Source organism: Hyperolius riggenbachi, chromosome 4, assembly GCF_040937935.1.
Source record: "Hyperolius riggenbachi isolate aHypRig1 chromosome 4, aHypRig1.pri, whole genome shotgun sequence".
In the NCBI taxonomy this organism is placed as follows: Eukaryota; Metazoa; Chordata; class Amphibia; order Anura; family Hyperoliidae; genus Hyperolius; species Hyperolius riggenbachi.
The window spans coordinates 51,678,121-51,698,711 of record NC_090649.1 but is presented as its reverse complement, the minus strand read 5'-3'; the positions used below and the strand labels follow the sequence as shown (position 1 = coordinate 51,698,711).

General features: G+C 46.6%; 1 protein-coding gene across 3 annotated transcripts in view; it reads left to right on the top strand.

The window, feature by feature from the left end:
- Positions 1-20,295, top strand: part of LOC137570357 (L-threonine 3-dehydrogenase, mitochondrial-like) — a 49,496-nt gene extending 29,201 nt beyond the window's left edge. For all 3 annotated transcript variants that reach the window (XM_068279012.1, XM_068279010.1, XM_068279013.1), the window contains 6 exons: positions 1,794-1,864; positions 4,880-5,029; positions 6,498-6,670; positions 13,160-13,250; positions 17,790-18,059; positions 19,283-20,295. In XM_068279012.1, coding sequence (XP_068135113.1) covers positions 1,794-1,864; positions 4,880-5,029; positions 6,498-6,670; positions 13,160-13,250; positions 17,790-18,059; positions 19,283-19,422 — 895 coding nt within the window. In that variant the 3' untranslated portion in view covers positions 19,423-20,295. The remainder of the gene's footprint in view (positions 1-1,793; positions 1,865-4,879; positions 5,030-6,497; positions 6,671-13,159; positions 13,251-17,789; positions 18,060-19,282) is intronic.
- The last annotated feature ends 296 nt before the right edge of the window (positions 20,296-20,591 follow it).

Genomic DNA, 20,591 nt, shown 5'->3' with positions numbered 1-20,591 from the left:
TTAAGGACTGAGCGATTTCCCTAAACTGCTCAGGTAATGTTAATGGATGAGCCAAATTTCCACTGGAGCGATTGCAATTAGCAAAATCTTATCGCAGGACATGCAGCATTTTGGTGGCTTTAGCGTTTGCGTTAGCCCTTCTGCAGTGTAAAGTATATAAACGCTGGTGTAATCGCTCATCAATTGCTACACATGGTGATTTTAGTGCGATTTTAAATTGATGCAAACTGTAAATAAAATGATGATACATTGAAAGGACCAATAAAAATTAAAATCGCTAATCGCAAATCGCTACACAATCATTGCGAACAAGATTACACTTTTTAAATTCGCCAGAAAATGCTCAAGAAATCGCTTACAAAACGCTCATGAAAAACACTAGCGATTGCGATTTGTAGTGGGTTCCAGGCCTAAGGAGTCTTCGGTCAAGGCTCCTCAATAATCCTGGTCACCTGTGGAGCGTGGTGGCTGCAGCCCTGAAGTGTTTTGAGTCTCATTCTTTGTCACCCTCCCATGTAAATCTCCTGTACCCGGGAGCGATCTGCACCTGCTCATCACAATCGCATAGCCGGGAGTGTTTTGTGCAGGTGTAGATCGCTCCCCGCTATGGGGGCACGACGGGGGGAGCGCATACAGCTGGTCCTGCATGCATGACACAGGCAGAGTACCGGGCCACCCTGTGGGGGACAGGAGGGGCCCGTGGAGACAGCAAGGTCCCAAGCGGCCTCAAGGTGGCTGGAGGAAGCCCTAGGCAAGTATAAAACCTGACCTTTAGTTTATCTCCGGTTCCCTTTTTAAATTACCTAGGTAGAAAAATTGTGAAAGCACATAAACGTGCATGTGAAAAATCGAGGATTGTGAACCCTCCCTAACATTAGTTAGAGGGGGAGAATGCAAGTGTAAAACGTGCGAGAATAAGTGTGAACCCTACCTAAAACCATAAAGGGCTCGATTCACTAAGCGGTGCTAACCCAGTTAGAGACTTTAGGCGTGATAACCATTGCACCACGCTGGTGAAAAGCCAGTTTAGGCATGATAAGTTTAGGTGTGATAAGTTTAGATAAGTTTAGATTGCGCGCAAAGTCCCGCACGCAAAGCAGCGCCATTAAACTCTATGCGAAGTGCACCAGACTTTGCTAGCACAAAACTTTTGATCAGCTGTGCACTGTGGTGCTAACCCAGTTGGTGCTATAGTTATCACGCCTAAACTTATCACGCCTAAACTTATCATGCCTAAACTGAGTTTAGGCGTGATAAAGGGCTTTTCACTAGCATGCTAACTGTTAGCACCGCTTTGTGAATCAAGCCCAAACTGTTCAAAATTGATCAGAAGTATATTGGAAATTTATCGGTCTCACATGTTGGGTTCAATATCTGGCAGATTTGATTATAGGGATTGAATATGGACCTGTGACGACTAACTTAAAGACAAGCGATCTGAGATTATTTTACCAATTTTTAGCCCCATGTTGGAAATTGTGTTGGCCAAAATGAATTGGCTCTCGAGACGGAGGTGTTGTGAATCTATATACAGGCCTGTATGGTACGACTGTGGAGTGTTATTACTGCACATGCAATAAGAGGTATAACGATACTCCAGCTGTAGTCTGTACAGTAAAATAAATAGCGGCAGTCTCTCTGCTGTTCCAGAACAGCTGCAGTAAGCTGGGCGGTGGGGAGGGGTTTCCTTCCAGAACTGAATAGATGGTTTGAGCTGTACTGAATTTATGAGAGTTGCTGTTGAAGCTGAATGGTGAGATGAAATAACAGCTGTACTCTTCTTATTCTTGCAGGAAGAAGTTTGGAAAGAACAATGTGATCCTTTCAGACATCCGTAAACCCCCAGATCACGTCTTCTATAGCGGTAAGATCTGGGACGCCGCGCTCCTCGCCTGATGCAGGCTCTTCCTATTCTAATACTGGCGCTTCCTGTAATGGAAAGGTCTCTGTGCACAACAGCTCCATCCACTCCCCAAATATCCCCCCGCCCACCCAGACCTCGTACCTCTGTGTTCTGATCTATGCCACCCGCCATTTTTAAGTGTTAGTCTCCTTATACTTAAAGGACAGCTTTAGCGAGAGGTATTTAGAGGCTGACATATTTATTTCCTTTTAAGCAATACCAGTTGCCTGGAAGTCCTGCTGATCTATTTGGCTGCAGTAGTGTCTGAATAACAGAAACAAGCATGGAGCTAATCTTCTCAGATCTGACAAATGTCAGAAACACCTGATCTGCTGCATGCTTGTTCAGGGCTAAATGTATTAGAGGCAGAGGATCTGCAGCACAGCCAGGCTACTGGTATTGCTTAAAGAGACTCCGTAACAAAAATTGCATCCTGTTTTTTTATCATCCTACAAGTTCCAAAAGCTATTCTAATGTGTTCTGGCTTACTGCAGCACTTTCTGCTATCACAGTCTCTGTAATAAATCAATGTATCTTTCCCCTGTCAGACTTGTCGGCCTGTGTCTGGAAGGCTGCCAAGTTCTTCAGTGTTGTGGTTCTGCTATGAACTCACCCTTCCAGGGCCCTCTATGCACACTGCCTGTGTATTATTTAGATTAGGGCAGCTTCTCTCTTCTCTCTTATCTTTTACAAGCTGGATAAATCATCCTCTGAGCTGGCTGGGCTTTCACATACTGAGGAATTACAGACAAGGGCAAAGCTGTTTGCAGGAAGAAAAGAGCAGCCTGAAACTTCAGTGCATGAGAGATGTAGGGGGAAAGAAACACACAAATGATCTCTTGAGATTCAAAAGGAAGGGTGTATACAGCCTGCTTGTGTATGGATGTATTTTCTATGTGTGGACATACTGTACATCAACCTACTTCCTGTTTTGGTGGCCATTTTGTTTGTTTATAAACAAACTTTTTAAAACTGTTTTTAACCACTTTTAATGCGGCGGGGAGCGGCGAAATTGTGACAGAGGGTAATAGGAGATGTCCCCTAACGCACTGGTATGTTTACTTTTGTGCGATTTTAACAATACAGATTCTCTTTAAAAGGAAATAAATATAGCAGCCTCCACATACCTTTCGCCACAGTTGTCCTTTAAAGGGAACCTATAACGAGGATTCAATATTTATTTCCTTTTAAGCAATACCAGTTGCCTGGCAGTCCTGCTTATCTCTGTGGCTGAATCACACACCTGGGACAAGCACACAGCTAATCCAGTCAGACTTGAGTCAGAGCACCTGATCTGCATGCTTGTTTAGGATCTATGGCTATAAGTATTGATGGTGGAGCATCAGCAGGACAGGTAACATGCATTGTTTAAAAGGTAATAAATATGGCAGCCTGTAGAGCCCTCTTGCTTTAGGTTCCCTTTAAGTGTGCTTTAAATGTCTCAAAATGAGACCCTAATTGATAATGCAAGGTTCTTAAAGTGAACCTCCGGACTAAAAATCTACTCAGCAGAACTGAAAAGGTTTAGTGTTTCTTTAACAGTTGTTCACAGCATTAGAACTTTGTTTTTCTTACCAAAGCATCATTTTAGCTGCATTTTTAGCTAAGCTCCACCCATCAAAGAAAAAAAGCCCAGGCTTTTTTTCCCTGATGCTGTGCAAAGCATGATGGGATTTCCTATGTGGTTGTTCACGTTGCCTAGCAAATGGGAGAGGTGCTCAGGACACAGGACAGTTGGAACTGTGTCTCATGCTCCCTGTCACCTCCTTTCAACCAAAAAGATGGCTGCCCTCATGAAATCAAACATTTGCCTGTTCTTTTAAAACAAGGTGGGTAAGAAATTATATTACTTATCTATTTTAATTAACATAACTAATGTAAGTTAATGACAGTATGTTTGTTTAGGCTGAAGTTCCTCTTTAAATAACTGAGTTTATAGTCCTTTTCAATTATGAAAATCGGGGAATCTATTACTTGCTGAGAAGGATGGCTATCTTAAGGTGCCCACTTATGGTACAATTTTGTGTTTGATTGGAAATGATTCTTATGGTTCGTTTGACAATTTAGTTGATCGTAAAAACTGTTTTTCTAACCCGTTGTAATAATTAGGAAGTACAAATTGGTTCATTGGTGCTGAACCGATCCATGTATTGCATTTTATTTCCAGTCACATTTATCTGATGGCTTGGGTGGTTCTTCGTTGAGTGTACCATTAATGGGCACGTTTGCTCATATGGAAACTACAGGTGATTCTTCCCTGCCCCTGACTCATTCTAACCACACCCACCTCCTGTCTCCAGTTACTTTCCGGGGCACTCAGGGGCTGTATACTATATATGCAGATACCCATAGCTTGTGGGTATTTTCTTAGGAAAGTCAATCATAAGTGATCTAAAAATTCAGTCAGTAGTGGACAAAAGTGGTGGGCTACCTCCATGGCTGGATTTTAGGCAAGGCCACAAAGGCCATGGCCTGGGGAACCAGGAAAGTAAGGGGCCGGCTGTGTGTCAAATATCCGTCCTGCTACACAGAGTTTGCACAAAGAGGTGGGCACCTACCAACAGCCGGATCTGGCACTCGGGGGATGAAGAGGGAGCAAACTGGCACTTACAGTGATCTCTGAGCTGCCTGTCACTCACCAAATGTGCCGCTCGCCAAGGAGCTTACAATCTAATCCCTGCCATCATGTCACTATTCACTAACTGTCCTCAGAGGAGTTTATAATATAATCCCTTCCATCACTTCACTCACTGTCCTCAGAGAAGCCTACACTCTAATCCCTCCTGTATTGGGGGGCTAGTTTAGGATGCTGTCGGTCTGGGGGCAGCTGGTGATAGTGGGCCTTGGGTGGTAAAAAGTACAAATCCAGGACTGGCTACCTCAAGTTTAAAACTTATTTTGCTGTGTGTGTTGTGGTTTTAGTAGCGGTTGATTAGAACCACACTGATGGTTTCTATACCTCCTTGATTTGTTCAGGACCTTTTATTTACTCTGACATTCTGGACTACAAGAACCTCCGGGAGATTGTGGTGAATAATCGGATCACCTGGCTGATACACTACAGCGCCCTGCTCAGCGCAGTGGGCGAGGCCAACGTTCATCTCGCCAGATCCGTCAACATCAACGGTAAGCAACTTTTGTTGCCATTTCTTCTTATAGTATTTCATGACATACCATAACTTCGGCTCGGGATCACTTTAACTACTAGCAGGCCGCATCATGCCGATGGGCGTGACCGCGGCGGCAGCCCCAGGAATGCCTAACCCCGATCGGCGTAAAGTCCTGGGGCAGGGATTTGCAGGAGACTGCGTGCACGCATCTCCGCTTGGATGACGGGGCTCCACTCTGCCATCAGTCTCCCAGCTGCGATCGCCGCTAGGAGACTGTTAGACGGCGAAACCGCTGTCTAATAACACTGGGCAGCGCTGTACTGGGGACAGCTGTGTCACTCGGCTGTCCCCTCTGGCAGCACAAAACTGATCGGCTCTCATAGGCTGAAGCCTATGACAGCCAATCGCTGTCATTGGGTAGCAGGGGGAGGGAGGGCGGGCATAAACAAAAATAAATTACCATATATTCCGGCGTATAAGAAGACCCTGAAAATCTTCTGCAAAGTGGGGGGTCGTCTTATACGCTGGGTGTCAGGTGCGGGGTGTTAGTATTGTGGCAGGCAGAGCTTACCGGGTGCAGCAGCCTTGGCGGAAATGTCAGCTTGTGTCCACGGGCCTTCTTTGTCCTCCACTGTCCCCCTGCATCATTTATGTGCGCGTCCCCTGTGTTTTAAAAATTTAAAGCTGCAATACCACAGCATCTTGCGAGCAGCCGCTCACGTGGGTAACACGGCAGCTTCCCGATTCCGGGTCACCTGACTGGTGACGTGCGCTCCACAATTCTGTGTCTTACTCTTCCTGTGCACGTCACCAGTTAGGTGACCCGGAATCAGGAAGCTGCGGTGTTACCCACGCGAGCGGCTGCTCGCAAGATGCTGTGGTATTGCAGCTTTGAATTTTCAAACACAGGGGACGTGGACATGAATGATGCAGGGGGACAGTGTATACAGGGGTGGGCCAGGAGGATGGAGGAGGCATGTTGTGAAAAGGGGTAGTCTTATACGCCGAGTATATGCCAAATTCTTTATTTTAACTGGAAAAGTTGGGGGGTCGTCTTATACGCTGGAATATACGGTAAACAAAGAAATATTTATAAAAAATTAACATCCCAGCAGGGATCACAGCCCACCAACATAAAGCTCTGTTGGTCAGCAGAAAAAGGGGGAGGGAATCACTTGTGTGCTGAGTTGTACAGCCCTGCAGCAAGACCTTAAAGCTGCAGTGGCCCATTTTGTAAAAAAATGGGTTGGTCACTACAAGGGTTTAAGCCCGTGGTCCTTAAGTGATTAAGGGGCAGTCATTCTTGATATTGTTTATCTATTTATTGAACACATCAATGAAAACTACATCTCTTGGCATGCATTGTGCGGCTGAAGATGAATAACCTGCTTCCACAGGGACACGGTCTTGGCCACTTACAGCGCTTATCTGCTTACAGACCTTCATTTTCTGTTTCGTCTGTCTAATTGTCCTGTGGTTGGCAGGTTTACACAACATTCTGGACATTTCGGCAGAACACGGGCTACGGCTGTTTGTCCCCAGCACAATCGGGGCGTTTGGCCCAACCTCCCCGAGAAATCCAACCCCAGACCTGTGCATACAGCGGCCGAGGACAATCTATGGGGTTTCCAAAGTCCATGCAGAACTAATGGGAGAGGTAAGAATCGTTAAGGTGCAATTGCCATGGCAACTACCCATTTTATTGACCTAGCTTTGCAGTTGTTTTTTTTAATGTGAAAGTGTACTTTTTGTGGGGAAAAAAAGCTTAGATCCCCTCCTAGGCATCAAGTATTCCTGCAGACCTCTCTGAGATGGAGTTCTGATGGGGAGGAGTACTCTACCTGGATGGTGGTCAGCAGGGCCGGATTTGGGCCAAGGCCACCTAGGCCATGGCCTAGGGCACCGCAGGAGGAAGGGCAGCAAAGCAGCATTTGCAAGCTTGCAAATGCTGCAATGCAGGGAGATCAGGCTAGGGCCTGACCACGGTACTCTGCTGCTAGCTGCCTGCGCAGCAGCAACCTTGCGTTCTGTGCATGGTTGCATTGTGGACAGCGGGTATGGACATGGGCAGCATTGGAGAAGGAAAGGAAGAGGAAGCTTCTGCACTGGAGACGAGTGGAGAAATGAGTGACACTGATGGCTGCTGCAGTGTGAAGGCGAGCTGGCTTCCTATACTAAAAGGTGGGTGGGGGGGAGGAGGGATTAAGGGAGTGATCTGGCTACCTATACTGGAGGGAAAGGGGGAGGAGTCATCTGGCTACATATACTAGAGGGAAGGGAAGGGGGCATCTGGCTACCTATACTGGAGGGAAAGAGGGGAGGAGTCATCTGGCTACCTACACTGGGGTGGAGGTGTCATCAGGCTAACTATACTAGAAGGAATAGGGTGTGGGGTCATCTTACTACCAATACTAAAGGGGGCGGCTGGTAACAGTGGCCTAGGGCGGTAAATAGTACAAATCCAGCCCTGGTGGTCAGATGCCGTTTGCAAGGGGAAAGGGGGGGGGGGGGGGGGAGGGCTGTTAGGTTGCTCTGCCTGCAGGGCAGCACATAGGCACCCAAATTTCAGCAGCACCTGTTATTTAACATGTATAGCGGGCACGCTTATTGGTGGGTTTATAGTGGTGTGGAAGGGGGTGGGGGGGGGGGGGTAGGGGTGGTTAGAGTTAGACATTGGTAGAGGGAAGGTTCTGTGTGAGAGTGAGGTTAGGTTTAGCGATTGTAAAATAGTAGTGAAATGAATTGATATTTTCTCATTGGAATTACCACTGCCCAACAAAAGAACATGGGTCATTTAAAGAGCAACCATGACCAAGGATTGAACTGCATCCCAATCAGTAACGGATACCCCCTTTACCATGAGAAATCTATTCCTTTTCTCAAGCAGATCACCGGGGGGGGGGGGGGGGGGGTGCTTACATTGTGGTGAAACCCCTCCCACAGTGTAATGTAAGGACCATGGTCCTGACAGTTTCCTGTCTGGGAACCTCATTGCATTGTGGGAAATAACAGCTGTTTCTAACTGCCAAGAAAGCAAGAGCATCTCCTTCCACTGACATCACCTGCCAGCAGTAAAAATGTCACCATGTGATAAATGTCAGAATGTAAATCAGGGAGAGGAAAGATTTTACAATGGATAAACACTGACTAAATCATTTATACATAATTATTGTAAAAACGAAGCACTTTTTTATTACATTATTTTCACTGAAGTTCCTCTGTAACCGGCATTTTACTAGCCGCTATTTCTGGCGCACAGATTTCCCCAGCATCAGTATTGCATTTCCCTAGATGAGTCAGTGCCAGGAGGGACACTTCAGAGAGTTGTTTATAGAGTCTCTTTCTCTACCTGACCAAACCCACCTTCTTCCCCTACACTGCCTGTGGGCAGAGTCAGCTCTTTAGACAGGTGACACTTCACCCCCCACCCGTATTTTAAAAGTCTTCAAAAACTGTAATCATCTCCCACCTGCGCTGACATGGCCCATCCCTAGCTCAACAGACATTGCCTAATTGGTGGCTGCCGAGCTGGGGACGGGCCGTGGCAGCCCAGGTGGGGGTGGCCATAGAGCTTCACAAAGACTTCAGAAAAATGTGTGCAATTGTCTTGCCAAAAAGGAGGTGGAGCTTCATGTGTCTCCATGCATTGCATGCGATCAGGGGAGTTATTAACCTCCACCCCCATTAAAAAAGGAATCCTGCAAAAATGCACTGTAAGTTGTGATTATATTCCAAGGGGCCTGCCTGGGCTTGAGCTTATCAGGAAAAGGGACTCTTGCGCTAAGCAGGATTGTGCAGTGAGTTCTAGCGTCTGGCATGCGCAGGGTTAAACATCAATGTGCTGAGCTGGCTCTCCGCCTTGCAGTCCAGACTTCTCTCACTAAGCGTTTGGTAATAGCGGCCAGATGCTGCCAACGCACACACACAGTGATAGGGGGACGGCTATTTATATTCCACATGACGGGGGAATTACGCCGACTCAGCGGTCAGCTGATGATAGCCGCTGCGGTTCATGGCCAGACAACACCCGCCAAGACAAATGCACAATACTATTATGTAATTGTACACTTAAAGAGAAACTGTAACCAAGGATTGAACTTCATCCCAATCAGTAGCTGATACCCCCTTTCCCATGAGAATTCTATTCCTTTTCTTAAATAGATAATCAGGGAGTTCTGTATGGCTGATATTGTGGTGAAAACCCCTCCCATTGTGTGATGTCAGGGCCATGGTCCTGACAGTTTCCTGTCTGTGAGCCTTGCTGCATTGTAGGAAATAACAGCTGTTTCCAACTGCATCATCTCTTTCCAGTGACATCACCTGCCAGCAGTAAAAATGTCACTATGTGATAAATGTCAGACTGTAAATCAGGGAGAGGAAAGATTTTACAATGGGCAAATATCGACTAAATCGTTTATACATAATTATTGCAAAAATGAAGCACTTTTTTCATTATATTTTCACTGGAGTTCCTCTTTAAAGGGAACCTAAAGTGAGAGGGATATGGAGGTTGACATATTTATTTCCCTTTAAACAATTCACATTGCCTGGCTATCATGCTGATCCTCTGCCTCTAATACTCTCAGTCATAGACTCTGAACAAGCATGCAGCAGATCAGATGACAAATCTGACTAGAGTAGCTGCATGCTTGTTTCAGGTGTGTTACCCAGACACATAGGGCCAGTTTAAGGGGCCCCGGAGCACACTTAAGCAGGGGGCCCCCCTACCCATAAGGCTCTGGATCCCATAAGGCGGTGCTGGGCAAACTATGGCCTGCGGGTCAGCTTTAAATCCAGCTTCCTCTCCTCCCTCCTCCCAAAGGTAGGTGTGTGTGTGTGTGTGTGTGTGTGTGTGTGTGTGTGTGTGTGTGTGTGTGTGTGTGTGCGCGCGCCCAGCCCTGCCATAAAGCCTTCCTGGTGCTCTCTCCATCGCTCGTTCCACCACCAGGCCTGGTACAGCTCTTCAAGCAGCTTGGTTGAATACCTCTTCAGCCCTCCTCAGGCAGCTTTCAGAAGTACTCACATCCCTGAGAACTTCTGAAGATGAGCGGATCGGTACTGTGCATGCATGAGTCTGAGTGTGCGCAAGCGCGGTATGGATGCACCCATCTTCAGAAACCCTTGGGGACATGAGAGCTTCCAAAGCCTGCTGAGGGCTCCCGAAGGGGTGGAGATTCAACAGGGACAGTGGTGGAATGAGAGGATGTAGAGAGGGCAAGGAAGGCTCTACGAGATCAACAACCTTCCCTCTACTGGTGAGTATGTAACTCATTATTATTTTTTTATTTATTTTTATTTTTTGCAGCTCTCATTGTATTGCTTTAAATAGGAACTTTTAAGCCAGCGTTGCACTTCATCCCGATCAGTAGATGATATCCTCTTTCCCATGAGAAATCTTTAGCTTTTCTCGAATAGATAATCAAGGGGATCTCTGTGGCTGCTATTGTGGTGAAACCCCTCCCACAGTGTGATGTCATGGCCAAGGTCGTGATAGTTTGCTGTCTGTGAACCTCGTTGCATTGTGAGAAATAACGGCTTTTTCCAAATGCCAAGCAAGCAGGATCTTCCTCTGTGCATAGAACTCTCAGTAACAAACATTCCGTACAGATCACCTGGCAGAACTAAAGATGTCACCACCAGTGCTAAATGTCAGAATGTAAATCAGGGAGAGGAAAGATTTTATAATGGACAAACCCTCACTAAATCTATAAATTTAATATTGTATGTTATTTTCACTACAGTTCCTCTTTAAAGGATACCCGAAGTGACCTGTGAAATGATGAGATAGACATGTGTATGTACAGTGGCTAGCACACAAATTACTATGCTGTGTTCCTTTTCTTTCTCTGCCTGAAAGAGTTAAATATCAGGTATGTACGTGGCTGACTCAGTCCTGACTCAGACAGGAAGTGACTACAGTGTAACCCTCACTGATAAGAAATTTCCCTTTTTATCTCTTTCTTGCTCTCAGAAGGCATTTTCTGCTAGGAAAGTGTTTTATAGTTGGAATTTCTTATCAGTGAGGGTCACACTGTAGTCACTTCCTGTCTGAGTCAGGACTGAGTCAGCCACGTACATACCTGATATTTAACTCTTTCAGGCAGAGAAAGAAAAAAAGGAACAGCATAGTTATTTGTGTGCTAGGCACTGTACATACACATGTCTATCAGGGATGCTCGGAAAATTCCGCGGAATTATGAATTCCATGATTCCGGCCGGAATTAGGTTAATTCCGATTCCGGTACTCAAATCGGAATTCCTATACCTCTCAAACGGAATTCCGCGGAAATTTTTATAATTCTGACGGAATTTTCCGAAATCACACAAAAATCTCTCTCCTCCTCCTCCTCCTCCTCCTCCTCTATCTATCCATCCATCCATCCATCCATCCATGCAGTAGGGAATTGCAGATTTTCAAAACAGCTTATATACCATAGCTGGGATTTGAACCCAGGACCTAGTGTGTAGTAGGTATCTGTCTTACCCTCTAGACCATGACCCACACTACATGCTAAAGCTGGCGGTAGCATAAACCATACTTCCATTATGATCAATTCGATAGAAAAAGTAGCATGATTAAGGATTTGTACTTTTTGAAAAGCATGCTTATATACCATAGCTGGGATTTGAACCCAGGACCTAGTGTGTAGTAGGTATCTGTCTTACCCTCTAGACCAGGGGTCCCCAAACGTTTTGGGTTGAGGGCCGGGTCAACATACTTCAGACCGCTGGTGGGCCGGAGTAAACATAAAATGATGTAGAAGTCTTTGCGGACCAGACAGTGAAGCATACCCAGGTGACAATCTGCAAGCCAATTGGACAGCAGTGTCACCTGATGTGGAATTTGATTGGAAACCAGCAAAATTTCTGCTTTCTGGCTTCCATGTGGATGGGGGGTGCTGCACTGCTATTCCATATGTGGACCACCAATATTTAAAGATGTAGCTGACTGCATTTATAAGCAATACATTTTCTGTGTGGGGGGCCGGTAAGAAAGCCTTAGGGGGCCACATTCGGCCCGCGGGCCTTAGTTTGAGGACCACTGCTCTAGACCATCAACCACACTCAGGGCCAGGCTTTAGCATGTAGTGTGGTCAGAGGTGGGACAAGGTCCTTCAGCACCCAAGGCTGAGACAGCAAAGTGCGCCCCCCCCCATCCCTCCCACCCCAGCTGTCACACACTGATTGCTATTACACTAAGAGGTGCCCCAGGGCCCCCCACCCCCAACACCTTAATCTCTACTTATCTGGCTTGCAGTCGCTGCCATGTATCACCTTTTCTTATTTCTTTCTGCTTCAAACACAATTGGGAATGACAGCTGAATGAATTGTGCACCCCCTCCTACACTGTGTCCTGAGGCTGCAGCCTCTCCAGCCTCAGCCTTACTAGTGGGTAAGACAGATACCTACTACCATGCAGTGTGGGTCATGGTCTAGAGGGTAAGACAGATACCTACTACACACTAGGTCCTGGGTTCAAATCCCAGCTATGGTATATAAGCATGCTTTTCAAAAAGTACAAATCCTTAATCATGCTACTTTTTCTATCGAATTGATCATAATGGAAGTATGGTTTATGCTACCGCCAGCTTTAGCATGTAGTGTGGGTCATGGTCTAGAGGTTAAGACAGATACCTACTACACACTAGGTTCTGGGTTCAAATCCCAGCTATGGTATATAAGCTGTTTTGAAAATCTGCAATTCCCTACTGCATGAGATGGATGGAGAGAGAGAGAGAGAGAGAGAGAGAGAGAGAGAGAGAGAGAGAGAGAGAGAGAGAGAGAGAGAGAGAGAGAGAGAGAGAGAGAGAGAGAGAGAGAGAGAGAGAGAGAGAGAGAGAGAGAGAGAGAGAGAGAGAGAGAGAGAGAGAGAGAGTTTAAAATCTTTCTGACGGAATTCCGTATAAGTCGGAATTCCGCGGAACTGCCCCGGTATACCGTCGGAATGGAACGGTAATGGAATTTCTATATGACGGAATGCGGAATTGTGCCGGAAACGGAAATCGGCTATTCCGACCATGCCTGATGTCTATCTCATCGTTTCACTTGGCACTTCGGGTATCCTTTAAGTCAGACATGCAGCATTGGATATATTTTTAGAGTCTGGACTCACAGGGTTAATACTCTGTGTTTGTTATTTCTGCAGTACTATCACTACCGGTATGGCCTGGACTTCCGGTGTCTCCGTTACCCGGGTATAATTTCTGCTGATTCCCAGCCAGGAGGAGGAACGACAGGTAAGATTTTATTTTAGTACTTTGAGTCCTAGAAACGTGGCAGAGGAAACGAGGAGGAGCTTCAGTGGCTGGAGGGGGCGGGGAATACACCGGAGCCCCTGCACTTACTGCAGATTCAGGATACATATAGAGGCGTCTGCGCTTGTAGCCATTGCAGACCGGGGCATAGCTGCCTCTGCCTGTCCCAGGAGGTTCCCCAATGGTTGATTCCACATGTGTAATCTATTCTCTTGCTAATACCTTCTGGTTTTAGGAAGGTAAGAATACACCCAGCCACTTTTTCAGGCTGTTTTTTGTCAAGGGGGATGTCCATGTAGGTTTTTGTTTTATTTGTCCTCTACTAAAATCTTAGTGGTTTTGGTTCTCCCGGTTACCTGGGTACTCAGTAACACCTCTTCCTCACATATCCCACCATATAGCCGTTACAGCCATACCTTGTTCTAATGAAGGCCAAAACAGCCTGACACAGCTCCGTATGGCTCTGCAGAATGAGCCCCCCGCCCCCATCTTGCAGCACGGTGGCTTAGTGGTTAGTGCTCTCGCCTTGCAGTGCTGGGCCCCCGAATCAAAATCCCTGCCAGGAGTTTGTATGTTCTCCCGTGTCTGTGTGGGTTTTCTCTGGGCACTCTAATTTCCCCCCACATCCCAAAAACATACAGATAAGTTAATTGGCTTCCCCCTAAATTGGCCCTAGAATACGATCAGGGCCGGTTCAAGTAACAATTGGGCCCTAGGGCAAAATTAGCCTGGGGGCCCCCCAACAGACACTCCCCGAACCAAAAAGCGTCATTAGAGGCCCTTTGTTGCAGCCAAATTTCCCTCCTGGGCCCCTGAGCTTGCTACTGACCCTCCCCAATCACCTCCCAACTTAACAGACTCTGCAGAGTCCCTGGGAAGCAACAGCTAAGATGGGGGAGGGACAACTTGGGGGGGGGGGGGGGGGGGGCCCTACAGGCTCTGGGGCCCTGGAGCAATTGCCCATTTTTTCCTATGGTAGCTCCGGCCCTGAGTACGATACATACACTACACGATACATGCATAGACATATGACTATGGTAGGGAATAGATTGTGAGGCCCCCTGAGGGACAGTTGGTGACGAGACAATATCTACGCTGTGCAGTGCTGCGTAATATGTCAGCGCTATATAAATACTTAAATAAAATAAATAGATTTACTTGTCAAGCAGAGGGGTGGAGTTAGTTTTACACACACCCCCTCCCCAATCTGCCCTGGAACTCCCAAATACCTCAGATGGAGTAAACAAAGCTTCAAGGCTGGGTGAAGTCAGTAGACCTTTTGACCAGGAGCTGATCCAGAGTAGTTATGGAAATGACTCACAGGCCGTGTGACCAGAACTTTCTGGTCTGCAAAAAATGGCCATTATTTATGCAAATATGGACTATTTAACATGCTGGAGGCAAGAGACCAGATGTACTGGGAACCCTGGAGAGTGTTCGTAAGCTTTAAAGAGACACTGAAGCGAAAAAAAAAATATGATGTAGTGAATTGGTTGTGTACTATGAATAATTACTAGAAGATTAGCAGCAAAGAAATATTCTCATACTTTTATTTTCAGGTATATAGTGTTTTTTCTAACATTGCATCATTCTATAACATGTGCAGATTACACAACACTCAGCATTCAAAATGATTCTTTCAGAGCAGTCTGTGAAGTAATGACCTCTCCTCTAGCAGAGAAAAAGTAAACAGTTCACTTACAGTTAAGATAATAAAAGTCAGATAACAGCCCTCTCCAGGACTAACTTAGTCGGAGAGCTTAATGGCTTGTTTGCATAGAGATAACAACTGGAGTTTCTCAACTCTTCCTGTACTGGAAACAATTAAGCTGGCCATACACTGGCCCGATTTGCTTCACTGGGATCGAATCTGCTGCCAATCGTTCACGCTACACGCCGAATTTCTATCCGTGCGGAAAATAACCGTCGATCGCCCGCGGGTAAAGAGAGCATCGCTAGCGGCGTTCGAGTGGCCGACGACCGACGCAATAGAGCCGCATACATTACCTGCTCCGCCGGCGTGACTCCCGTGTCTCCGCTCTTCTTCTCCGTCTCCGCTCTGGTCTGGTCTCCGGCATGCTTCCCTTCTTCCTGTCCCGGCAGGAAGTTTAAACAGTAGAGGGCGCTCTACTGTTTAAACTTCCCCCAGACAGGAAGAAGGGAAGCATGCCGGAGACCAGACCAGAGCGGAGAAGAAGAGCGGAGACCCGGGAGTCGTGCCGGCGGAGCAGGTAATGTATGCGGGCGGGGGGAGCGGCGGCAGCACCACCACCACAGATTGAACGGTTTCAGGCTGAAATCGGTTCACAATCTGTTTGCAGTAAAGGCAGCCATACGATCCCTCTCTGATCAGATTCGATCAGATAGGGATCTGTCTGTTGGTCGAATCTGATGGCAAATCGACCAGTGTATGGCTACCTTTAGACTGATGTATCTGATCTTAATGTTTTATTTCTTAGCTGTACTACACATACAAATCATAATATCATAATTTTTTTTTCGCTTCAGTGTCTCTTTAAAGCACTTGCCATCTTTTAATATAACAATAATTGCCTGACTCAACCAGGTCTCATGAATGCCTCCTCTACCTCAATTTCAAGGGAACGGCCCCACACACAATAAAAATGCACCGCTATCAATAATAAGAAAGCCTTGCCATTCAGGGAATTTGCAAAAATATATAGCAGCGTTTTATTGATCAATACTACAGTAACACTGTCAGGAACCGGCCTGCGGCACGCCTGCGTATACGGTTCCCGACTGCGGGTTTGACCAGATTAAGCGGGGAACAGCCTTATTTAAGCTACAAACAAGGCTGGAACCCCTCAAAACACCTCTCACTGCCACCACTAGCGTTGCTAGACACTTCCACTCTGCTGTCGAGTCCTCAGCGCGCACTCCGCGTTTTCGTATTTGGGTCAGCTTTGCGCTTAGGCCAAATACGGGAACGCCACGCACCCACACACACACACACAGTTGCAATCTTACACTGTCGTGAAGCAAAGACCCACTAACAGTCGTTCCGAACGATACTGTTAGCTACTCGCACTGGTGTTGTTCGTACGTTGGGTCAGCTGCGCGCTTAGGCCAACGTATGACAAACGCCCTCACACACAATACAATTACAATTTCCTACGGTAGTGTTGCTCAAGCGTACAATTAGGCATGAACTTATACACGGTTACACTTCAGTCTCTTCTAGGCTATGAGTGTTAGTTTAGTACGGCAGAAGTCAAACTTATTAAATAATAATTTAATATTCCAGAAAAAACATAGAACAGTGCAGAACTGAATATATACAAAAAGATTACAAAAAAACAAAGTAAAAATAGTTACAAGATAAAATGTACAAAGATAACACACAAAGCGATTGTGCTTACCAAAATAAACGGGAAATAAACGTACCAGCGTATCGATCTGGTGTTGTTGCGGGCGGTACGCACTTCTGGTCAGGAACCAGGTTAGTTCTAGCCGTGTGAGCTACCTCCAAGAACTACAAGTTGTGGCTATCCTAGCTGCGGTTTTATACTATGAAATACGCCTGGAGGCTGTAAGCCTGTGTGGACGGGGGGAAGCTAGATTTAATAACATCCTCAGACATAATTTGATTTCCCAGGTAAAAGTCTACTATACATCAAAGATTGTGAAGTTAGGCTTTCAACTCCAGGTGAAAACTTGATTAAGGCGTTTTCCTGTCTCCGTTCTCAGACATAAATGGGATTTCCAGAGATCCACATACATGAAAAGGGTACTATAGCACACACACAAAACAAAAGACTTCCTTCACTTCCAATCTCCCCAGGTTACAGGTGACAATTGATTAAGGCTTTCACATTGCAGCAGGATGTCCTGTGTGATAGGTGACTGGTCGTATTCACTGAAGACCTCTTTAGATGCAAATGTAGGTCTAGTGACCCACCCACACAAATACAGGAACAGTCAATGAATCTAGCCTGCATCTCTACACCTTTGACATACCACAGCAGATATAAAAATGGGAAAATGAAAATATATTACTGTATTATCCTTAACAGCATCAGCACCCCAATATATCTCCACATAACACGACCAACCAACCAAATCAATTAAAATTGATCCCGGCGGAGCGCTCCCACACACACTACATCCACACCACATGCACTATCTCATCCAATCTATCTGGTACCGGTACAAAAAATCACCTTGATCTTCAGAGAGGGGGAGAGCTAATAATGATGTGCAGCAATGTGGATGACTGTATAAAAGTCTTCAGCTTGTAAGCTCTAGCATCTAAGTATGACTATTTAATCTTGTCAAGACCTGATCACCTCGTTTCCAACTTTTATAAGTATTTCTCCAGCCAGTCTTGCTAAGTAGATCCAGAGGCTTTCCTCTGCTTAGGTAAGTATCTAATTTTTTTTTGCCTGATGTCCATCACGGGTTGATTGGCTATACTAGTTTCATGCCAAACTTCAGACTTGCTTAAGAATCTGTTGGAATGAGTTCTTGAAGTGACTTAAACTGATTTCTCTTTGTTTTCAGATTACGCCGTCCAGATCTTCCACGATGCCATCAAAGCGGGAAGGTTTGTCTGCAACCTGAAGCCGGAGACGCGGCTGCCCATGATGTACATTGACGACTGTCTGAGAGCGACCGTGGAGGTGCTGGAGGCCCCGGCTGAGTCCCTCACCATGAGGACGTACAACATCAATGCCATGAGCTTCAGCCCCGAGGAGCTGACACAAGAGGTGCACAAACACATGCCTGAGCTGGAGGTTGCGTACAATGTGGACCCCATCCGACAAGCCATTGGTAAGAGACCTGCCAAGATGGGTTCACTGGGTGATTCCAACTTTTTTCCACAACTGATCTCCAGAATTTATCAATATTCTGCTGAGAGAAGTCACCACATCCGGTTGGAAAGTGGAGAGGTGTGGTGGCACAAAGGGAAGAGGCAGTGGAAAGGTGTGGTGACACAGTGGAGAGGTGTGGTGGCACAAAGGGAAGAGGCAGTGGAAAGGTGTGGTGACACCAGTAAAATAGTTGGTTAAGAGGTGTGGAGACACCAAGGGAAGAGGCAGTGGAGAGGTGTGAGGACACCAGGGGAAGAGGCAGTAGAGGTGTGGGGACACCAGGAGAAGAGGCAGTAGAGAGGTGTGGGGACACCAGGGGAAGAGGCAGTAGAGAGGTGTGGGGACACCAGGGGGAGAGGCAGTGGAGAGGTGTAGTGACACCAGGAGGAGAGGTGTGGGGACACCAGGGCAAGAGACAGTAGAGAGGTGTGGGGACACCAGGGGAAGAGGCAGTAGAGAGGTGTAGGGACACCAGGGGATGCAAGGCCGGAGCTACCATAGGAAAAAATGGGCAATTGCCCCAGGGCCCCAGAGCCTGTAGGGGCCCCCAAGGTGTCCCTCCCCATCTTAACTGTTGCTCCCCAGGGACTCTGCAGAGTCCGTTAAGTTGGGAGGTTATTGGGGGAAGGTCAGCAGCCAGCTCAGGGGCCCAGGAGAGAAATTCGGCTGCAACAAAGGGCCTCTAATGACGCTTTTTGGTTGAGGGGATGTCTGGGGGGGCCCCCAGGCTAATTTTTCCCTAAGGCCCAATTGTTATTTGAACCGGCCCTGAGGGGAAGAGGCAGTAGAGAGGTGAGCAGGCACTAGAGAGGTGTGGAGGCACAGGGGGAAGAGGCAGTAGAGGGGTGTGGAGACACCAGGAGGAGAATGCAGTGGAGAGGTGTGGGGACACCAAGGGAAGAGGCAGTAGAGGGGTGTGGAGACACCAGGGGAGAAGGCAGTGGAGAGGTGTGGGGACACCAGGGGAAGAGGCAGTAGAGGGGTGTGGAGACACCAGGGGAGAAGGCAGTGGAGAGGTGTGGGGACACCAGGGGAAAAGCGGGTTGATATATCAGCACAATAACCTTCTCACTAAGTGAATACGATGACATTGTTGAACCCTGTTGGGTATTTCTTGATGCATCTTTTATAGAAAATAAAATGTGAAGTAACCTCTTAACCAAACTCTCCTTTGCTCTCCAGCGGACAGTTGGCCAATGAACTTTGATGATAACAATGCCCGCAGGGATTGGGGCTGGAAGCATGAATACGATCTGCCAGAACTGGTGACGACAATGCTGGGACACCTGAACAACGAACGTCTGGCAGTCCAAGCCAACTGAGACCACTACCAATGGCAGTTGCCCGACCACATGTCATTACATGCTTCTATGATATATTTTTTTTTATTTAAATCGCTAAGAGGTGAAGCAGGGATTTGTATAACGTTACTTGAAGTTTTATGTTTCTTGCGGTCATTAGGGGGGTAGTCAGTCTGCATCTTTGCAACAATTCGTGGAAAACTCCTTGTAGGATACAAAACAAATCCCCATTCGAGTTTGCAACATTTTCTTATTAGTTCTGCTGCTTAAAAAAGATCTCCGTGGAGAAGATCAAGGCAGGTAATAGGGTATACTCGCCTCCATCCTGACAGCCTGAATGCTCACAGGTCTCTTCATGCCTGAGCCCCAACCTGCTGTCTACACTGGTCCCTTTATCAGTCTGCAGCTTCTGTTCTATAACACTAATACAGAGCAGTGACCAGTGACTGCAGCACAGTGTCTGCAGGTGACCAGGCAGCTGTCAACAGTGTGAGGGAGGGACACAAGCTACCTGCCAGCAGACTCACTGCCAGGGAGTAGTGATGGCCATGTCTAGGGGAACTCATGGAGAAACATGTGATCAGTTTGGTCAGGTGATAGATATGCAAGTCTCTGATTTGCTACTCATGATCATGTGCCAAAGCAGGATGTGATCACAGCAAATCAGAGCTTTGCAAATCTATCAGCTGATCAAACAAATCACATGCTTCTCCATGAGGTCTTTTAGACATGACCATTACTACCAGGCAGCAGGTGAGTATACCTTATTCTCTTCGGATGAGATTTTAATTTGGCCCAGAGATCTATGCTCAATAAAAGTATCCTATTTAAAGGCTACCCGAAGTGACATGTGACATGATGATAGACGTGTATGTACAGTGCCTAGCACGCAAATAACTATGCTGTGTTCCTTTTTTTCTTTCTCTGCCTGAAAGAGTTAAATATCAGGTATGTAAGTGGCTGACTCAGTCCTAACTCAGACAGGAAGTGACTGCAGTGTGACCCTCACTGATAAGAAATTCCCCTTTTTGTCTCTTTCTTGCTCTCAGAAGGCATTTTCTGCTAGGAAAGTGTTTTATAGTTGGAATTTCTTATCAGTGAGGGTCACACTGTAGTCACTTCCTGTCTGAGTCAGGACTGAGTCAGCCACTTACATACCTGATATTTAACTCTTTCAGGCAGAGAAAGAA